Raw genomic sequence first — 8342 nt, forward strand, 5'->3', positions numbered from 1 at the left:
ACTCTGACAGTCAGGTAATTAAATGGCTTTTTAATATGGTCATCCCTGTTATCTAAAGAGAAGGGAAATTGGAATGCCTTGAATAATAGAAGAAAACCAGGTTAATTTGGATACTACTGCATCTGGACCTGAAATAGCTCCTGCAAAGTGAGCAACAGTGTCTATACTGCATCTTGCAGATAGGAGTGAGTTGGTCTTGTGTGCAGGGACTATGACTCTGACAAATATAAATGAAGCACAGGCTACACTTTACAAACACAAATATGCTGCTTATGGAGGAGGACTGGCCTCGGCAGAACAGCTGCACTTGTTACGTTCTGTGCTGAAATGAACGAGTTGTGTGGAGTCAGTGCTGCAGCTCTGTTTTTTTCTGTAGTGCTGAGCCACTGGTCTGCAAAATACAAGTAGGCTGTAAATAACAGCATAGCTGTACATGGCAGTAAGAATTTAAAAAGCCACACGTGCAATTATCAGAACATAAAATCCAGCACATGGGTATTCCTGCAATGACACAATTGAGTTATTTTGCAGAACTTGCATGTTTGCAAACTTCCATGTAATTGCAAAACGACACGTGGGAAATGATACAGGGTTTTATTGGTATCAGTTATTCTTTGTCAGTGACAGAGTGGAGAGCACTCACCTCTAAAATAGCATCTTGGTTTACTGAAAGAAAATGGTGCTTATTTTCTGACTGCAGTGTTCTTTGTGCAGGTTGATACTATTCGTAATGGACTGGACCATTGTGCAGCTTTGCTGAAGAATATCTTACAGAACGAGGCTGCAGGTTGTACCTATTGAAAATTCAAGCTACCTTTTTAGGTTTTGTAATACTCTCCTGATTTGTTTCGTTGACTACTTTTTCTGTCAACTAACACTAGGAAGGGAGATTGTCCATAAACAACCTGGGAAAACAACTACCTTTAAAATTACTTCCAAGCCTTTGCTAACCAAAGGGAATACTTCCAAGAAAGTGCTGAAAAGAAGTGTAACTCCTGCACACATCCAAAAAGAAATTGGTAAGTGAGCTTGCTTGGGCTTCATTTTTTTTCTCAAACAACTCTGAGAGACTTTGCAACCTACTGAGATACAACAAGGCTTCAAATAATTGTTGCTATTTGTTGTAAGTTGATCCTGGGCTGGATCCACAAAAGGATATAGACATTACTTACTGTCATTTAGAAACGTTGAATGTTCACTAAACAGTTACTGAAATTCACAAATGTTTGAACTTCATATACAGGGAAGAAAGTTGAGTGTGTTTACGAATGTCGACATCATCAGGTTTAGCTGGTAGAAAGTGTGGGGGGGAATGATAATGCCCTTTGCCCATTTCTCTTGGACAGTGAAGAATTGCAGTGCCTGTTCTCTGTTTAGGATACACAACCAGAGACTGTCCTGGAGTTCAGTGTTCAGCCAGGCTTTTCTCAAGGATTTGTTTCTGGAAAAGGGAAAGTGTAGCAAGAAATAATAAGAACTCAAACGGTTTAGTGGCCAGAGCGCTTGAAAGGTATATGGAGTGCTGTAAGCTGAGTTGCTCTTGGGAGAAATATTTCTCTTATTAGCACTTCTGCCTCTCTCCACCCCTTTTCTTCTGTGTGATTTCTAGTCCAATGCACAGGTGGGGCCTGTAAACCAGGTGTGTAGCAGAATGAATGCCTATTGTGAATTGTAGGAGGTGAGCACTTGGCTGGTGTCTTCCCAGCACTGTACAGAGCTTGAAGTATACCTAAGCAGAGATTTTAAGAATTGAATTTTAGGATTTGCCTTTTGTAGGATTAAATCTCTGCACTTCCTTGAAGGACAGCTGTCTGTCCAGCTGGGTTAGCTTGCTCTATCTGGAATTAAAAGTTGATGGATTCATTTGCTGGTGAGAAAAATCTGACTGAAATCTTCAGCTGTAGGCTCTTTTTCTTCCCTTTTTTCAAGGGAACCTGCCAGAATCTGCCAGACAATACAGTGGGTTTGTGTGGATTAAGAAGAGAAGCAACTTCAGCTGGGTTTTTTGTTCTTTATTTCTCTAACAGTGCCAATATCAAGTAGAAAACCTACCTCATCCATCACACCTTCTACTGAGAAAGAACTTTGCAGTGCAGCACAGAATCAGATGGTTCAACCAATTCATGTGCCTTGCAGTCCACAGTCTCCTGTGATGCATCAGAAATTGTTTGAGCATGTGCAGACTCAGATGTCATTGATAACTGGCCAACCACCACAGAAGAATAAGGAAATTCCTACTGTAACTTCTCCTATCTTAAATCAGGGTTAGTGGAACTATTAATGTAGAGCTGACTATTTAGCTGCTTCAGTTTTGCCCCAAATTGTCCTGTTCTGAGTGTTGTTTTCTTTCAGGATATCAAAATGTTGCAGCTTTTCATGATGAATTACCTACCTGCACCTCAGCACTGTCCCTGCAGCATCCAGCTAATCCCTTATCTACTCAGTCAGTAAGTGGAAATTTGATTCTGACTAGTAATAAACATATTATATTGGCACTGCCTATTTATTTATGCATTTATTTGTGTGGGTTTTCCAAATAATTTTCCTTTAAAAAATGGCATATTTCAGTGTGTGGTGAGGAACAGAATAAATGAGAGAAAATACACCTATTCAAAGCACATTTTATATAGACACCAAAACATGAAATTACAGGCATTTCAACTGGCTGCTTGTTTGTGCATGAGGAATTCTGTGTTGGACAGCAAACATGGAAGGTGCAGGAAATTATTGATTACTGTTAATTGCATTCTCAGTAATGGGCATTAGGATCATGAACCAACTCCTGGTGAAGAAGTCATGCATCATATGGAGCTTTTCCCTGCCAATGATCAGGTTGATTATTTCTTCCCACACTCTGTATTATCTCAGAGCCACATGTTCAGGTGTTCAGGGTGTAGAATAGAACTAATGGAAAGTACCAGCTGCCACCTCAGGAAATGTGGTAAAGGGCTTGTACTTTGAAACTCTTAAGACTGTAGACTTACCTTCCATCTGCAGGTAGTCCATGTATAGCTAGGGCTGACCTTGACTTTTAAGAAATACATCTACTTAAAATATTGAAAAGTAACAGCATTGTCCTTTTTTTTTTTTTTTAATATGTTTTCCTTTCCTGTTCTGGTTTGATTCAAAGAAGGAGCGTTCATAAATGGGGAAAAAACATCCCCAAAAAAAACCTGCTGGGGTTTTTTCTTTACAGAACAGTTGGACTGTGCTTTAATGTTGCAAATAACATCTAAGATAAAGGTAATCTAAACCAGATTGACATTATAGCTGTTCCTTATTATACAGGAAAATTATTCAATTAGTAATTTGTAGTTGTCCATATAATGAGCAAAGAATGATCAAGACTGTTCAGTCAGACAAGGGTGGTGGTGTTTGGGGCTTTTTAAAAAGATTTTTTAAAAAATCACATTAATTTTTATGTTTCATTTGTATATTCTTTATGCAGGGTGTTCCTGTAGGCAGTGCCAATGAATGTGTGCCAGAGAAGGGAGGACTTGTGGTTTGCCCAGTAGTTTCTGCTGCTCCTGCTGTGCAAATACAGTCTGGCACTGCTCTGCCTAGTGTGATCCCTTGTATGGCATCAGGAGCACCGAGTGACCCTGCAGGGCCTGCGTTGATCCCAACATCTTTTGGCAGAGAGATGACCTCGAGCCATGAGCAACAGACAAAAGAAGCAGATGTGATAAGATGCATACAGGCTCACCTCGCCCTCTTACAATCACAGGAAATGCTGAGTGGCAGGGCTGAACTGAAGTGCTATCATCATTGTCCAGCAAAACATGATACTTCAAGTGGCACGGAGGAAGATACTTCTGAAGAACACAGTGAGGACATGGTCAGTGAAGAAGATGAATTGAATGTACTTGACACAGCTCCAGTGGGAGATAGAAGCTGTAAGACAAGTTATGCGAAGAAAGTTCTAAAATCTAGGAAAGATAGTCCAGAAGGAACAGCCCATAAAGTTAAAACTGTAAAATATCTTCTGGCTGAGCTCAGAGCACTGATAACAGATCAAGGTGAGGACATTTTCACCATACAGTGGAGTCATTACATACAAATAACATAAGAGCTCTGCTAAATGAGTGAGCACTTCAGTTTCTGGAAGTCATGTGTCAGATGGTATGTGACATCTTAGCGTGGTATCACTGACTGTAATATTTTCAGGTTTCACTCTGGATAAGTATGAAATTTTTTTGGAGTATTTTAACATCATAACAAGGTAGGGTAAAGATTGTACCTATTTCATATACAGAGCTTTCCCCTGAGAATGAGCCCAGTGTGGACAGGTTGTAACAGCAGTCCCACCAAGGTTGGTTGGAGACATGGTCAGTTGTGTTTTATTGAGAGTGTAAAACATAGTTTTCATAGTCAAGCTTAACAATTTTAAATAAATACAGTTAAAGATGAGGTTTCCTTGGGGAAAAAAAAAGGTAGACATGATTAAATGACTTTGTAGATTGCTTAATCACATATTACTGTCGTATTAGAGATTTATAGGTTTATGGAGTCTCTTTTTCCCCTCACCTCTTGCAGATGATTCGGAGATGGTACGGTTGATGAGTGAAATAGAAAACAGCATATCATTGCTCCCAGCTGTAGTGGGAAGCACAAACATCCAGGCTGAAATAGCACTGGCTTTACAGCCTCTCCGGAGTGAGAATGCCCAGCTGCGAAGGTTAGGAGCTCCTCAGCAACTCTAGGTCCTGCAGATGTGCCTAAAGCATCTTCAAGTGGTCTGTTCTGAATTGCATGTTTTAGCATTGTTGTGGTGCACATGTTATGCCTCTTGCCTTGTCTGTGAAGTATTTGTGTATTAGAAAGTGTGTTGGTAAGGCTACATAGTTGAAAAATGAATAATGAATGCCCAGCAAGACTTCAGTTAATAGTGGTGTTTTAATAGCATCAGTTACATCACGATTGGGCCTTTGCCTAGGTGGGATCAGTGCATCATTCATCCTGAAAACTGCAGTATGAAGACAGTTAGCCTGCTCATACACTTTCTGTAGTGTGTTCTCAAATGGAAAAGTGTCTGTCGTTTCAGGGGACCTCTCAAATACATAAGTGGGTAGCACTTCAGAACAGGGGGAGAGGTATTTACAAGAACTTGGAAGGCTCTTTTTCTGTTGAAGGAATATAGGAAAGTAAGAAAAATGTGCTATTTTGTATTTCTGAAACGTTCTGTGATGTTTAATTCTCAGTAGAAAGTTTTACCAAGCTAATTTAAAGTGCAGTGCTTTTGAGCTTTTTCTAATATTTCTGAATTCCTGCTTTTTCACAATTCACATTTAGGAGACTAAGAATATTAAACCAGAAACTTGGGGAGCAAGAAAGCAGCAAGAAGACATCTGGACAGAGCTGCAACTACGAATGTAAAGTATTGATAATGATGCTTGTTGGGGGCATTGTTGTAAAAGCTTTATTTAAATAGGTAATGTTAACGTTTTATTTATAGATCTGTTTCTTCATATATATGTATGCATGGTGGCCTTTAGTAGCAACTGAACCAAGTGTTGTGGGTCTAATCATGCAGCTGCATTTACCTGGACTGTTTGGGCTATTTTACACTCCACAAAGTGAGACTTGGCCCTTCAGCTGCCAATCAGATTATTCTTATGTACCTCCTGAAATGAAGATGACATATATCTAAGAAGACAGCTTGAGTTTTATCTTGCTGCTGCAATAAAACTTTCCTCTAGCTGTAACCAAAATTCATATTGCCACGATTATTTAAAAACTTTGTTTGGTTTAGAAATTCAAACTACCACACTAACACTTTTAATGTTTTACTTTTGGTAGTAGTTTCTTTGCAGTCCTTGAATATGATGCTCCAGAGTCAATTGCAAGAATCGCAGAAAGGCCTTGAGTCGCTGCAGGCTAAAAACGAAGAACTCCTTAAAATAATAGAAAATCAGAAAGAAGAAAATAAACATCTTGTAAAAGGAATTCAGGATAAAGAAGAGGAATTGCTTGAAAACAAACAGCATTATGACATTCATTCCACCAAGCTCAAGATGGGTATGTGTTCTCAATTTGGTTATTCTTCATTTAGTGTTTTACAACTTAAATAATTCAGTAAACTATTCTTGGCATTTCAGAAGCAGAAGAGGCATTGGGAAATGTGAAGAGCCTTCAGTTTAAGCTGGAAGCTTCGGAGAAAGAAAATAAGATTTTGGGCATAACGTTACGTCAGCGAGATGCAGAAGTTAAGAGATTGCGGGAACTAACCAGGTGCTATTGGCTAAACTGTTCTTTTGCCTCCTGACATTGTTTTCCTTTTTTTTATTATTTCTTCCTTGTTTTTTCTTTTTTTTTTTTTTGCGTCCTGTGGATTATTGTAATCTTAGTACCTTGGTGGTAGGAGGTCATATAGGCTAAAACTTCCCTTTGTAGTTGCTTTATTACAACGGTGCTATAATTTTGTTCAAACAGTTGCCATAGTCTGTGACTTGAGTTCTCTGGTAAAGGAAAATACTATCTGCTGTAACTTGTGCAAAGTTTTAATAGCAGATCTGCCAATAAGTTGCTCTAGGGGAAGGGCAAGGACCTGAAAACACACTGATATTCCCTTTGAAGGTGCAGAATTTGGAAACTAACTCTTCACCTGAATTTTTTTTACACTGATTTAGATGTTTGTGCAGTTTGAGAAGAACTCGCAGAAATACCTGTCTTCAGGACCCACAGCAAGCTCTTCCTGTGGGAATGAGCAGTCCTATCTTTAGCTATACAGACATTTGAAGTAGATTATGCCCAGATATAATCATGGGTAAAGGTGGGACCTCTTGGATCACTTAATGAAGGTGGTGTTACTCACATTTTTTTAGAACTATTACTACAAATTTATTTTAGCATGTTGTGTGGCAAACTGGGAGACATAAATAGCTTTTTGCACATGCATAGTGGTATGTATATAAAATTGATTTGGCCATGCTGTGTGCAGGAAATGAAACTGTTGTCTGTCCTGTTTATAGTTGGTACTGATTGGAGTAGCAGAATATTTTTAAATCAGCATTTCAGATTCTTCAGCAGAAGTTTAGACACTTCTATGAGTGCTGTAGTGACCACCAGATGGTAGTATGATGATGTCTTACTGCATGTGTTTTTGTATATGCTATAGACAAAAGCATCTGAACTTGCATTTCTTTTGATGTACAAAGCAGAAAATTAGAAGAATTCTTTCTTTTTTTTTACAAATTTAGATGCAATGGAAAGAATCATTCAGAAAATGTTTTTTAGTGATAATCACTTCTGTTTGCTTTGTAACTGTTTCTTGGCCTCAATGTATTTCATTTTGTGCTGTTCAAAGCAGGTAAACCTGGAATAATCTGGAGAACTCCATTGGGTTGTGCTGTTTTCTTTATTTTATAGGCACATTGGGCTGAAGAAAAATTCAGGAAACTTGGAATTGGTTCACATTTGTACTCCATTTTATGACAACACATAGAAAGTGCATTGCAGCTTATCCTCAGTCTGATCTATCTAATGTTTCGGTGTTCTAGACAAGTTTTTAACTATATTTTTAGTGACTGTTTTTGAATCTGACTAATCTTACTGTAACAGATCTTTGCAGGGCAGTATGGCCAAGCTTCTGTCTGACCTCACAAGAGACAACTTTAGACCCAAACCTGAAAAAGGTCTCTCCAAGTCTCTTTTGGAAGACCATGAAAAGCAGATGCAACCTGAGCTGTTTCCTGGGAGTACTTCAGTAATTACTTACCTTAAAAAATTAGAAATGGATGATGTTTTGATAGATGCAGATCTTCAGTTCTCAAATAAAAGTGAAGTAGAAATGCAAAATCTAGCCTATGAAAAGTTTGCTGCTGAAGGAAGTAAAATAAACAGTACATTCATAGAAGAAGGAACATCAAGAATACTACCAGCTGCATTGAAGCAAGATGCAGAAGCAGTTAGTGATTCTGGGACTTTACTAGATGACCAAAACAAGGTGGATGAGACAGTTTCTATTCCATTGACTGGCAGTGCCTCTAAGAATCGGCAGCCAGTCTCTGAAAGAAGTGTTGTGCTACTTCAGAGTAGAGGGGCTTGTAAGAGGCTGGATTACCACTGTGAGCTCTCAAGCTCTATGCAGCAGAATGGGTGTGACCTAGCAAAGGATCCAACTGCACTTGATAAATTAAGTGCTGGGTATGGTGTGAAAAAGGCTGTGGAAAACACACTTGAAGTTACAGGGGATAAAGCAAAGCCAGAAGAAGACAAAGTCCAAATGAGACCAAAAGTCATTCCAAGTGGAGCTGCAAAAGATTTTACAGGTAAACCAGACCAGCCTCAGCCTGGTACATACCCTCATGTACCAGTGCTGTTTTCAACAGAGGCTTCTCAGA

At 39.0% G+C, this 8342-nt stretch overlaps 1 protein-coding gene across 1 annotated transcript; it reads left to right on the top strand.

Moving 5' to 3' along the window:
• Positions 1 to 714: 714 nt before the first annotated feature.
• Positions 715 to 8270, top strand: CCDC14 (coiled-coil domain containing 14; the record flags this gene model as incomplete). Its single annotated transcript, XM_009082227.1, has 10 exons — positions 715 to 787; positions 882 to 1019; positions 2028 to 2264; positions 2353 to 2447; positions 3449 to 4019; positions 4537 to 4678; positions 5293 to 5372; positions 5800 to 6018; positions 6099 to 6231; positions 7561 to 8270. Coding segments are annotated over 10 exons (2398 nt in total), but the record flags the coding sequence as incomplete, so codon positions are not given.
• Between the last annotated feature and the right edge of the window lie 72 nt (positions 8271 to 8342).

This window comes from Acanthisitta chloris, unplaced genomic scaffold (genome assembly GCF_000695815.1).
Source record: "Acanthisitta chloris isolate BGI_N310 unplaced genomic scaffold, ASM69581v1 scaffold34429, whole genome shotgun sequence".
NCBI lineage: Eukaryota > Metazoa > Chordata > Aves > Passeriformes > Acanthisittidae > Acanthisitta > Acanthisitta chloris.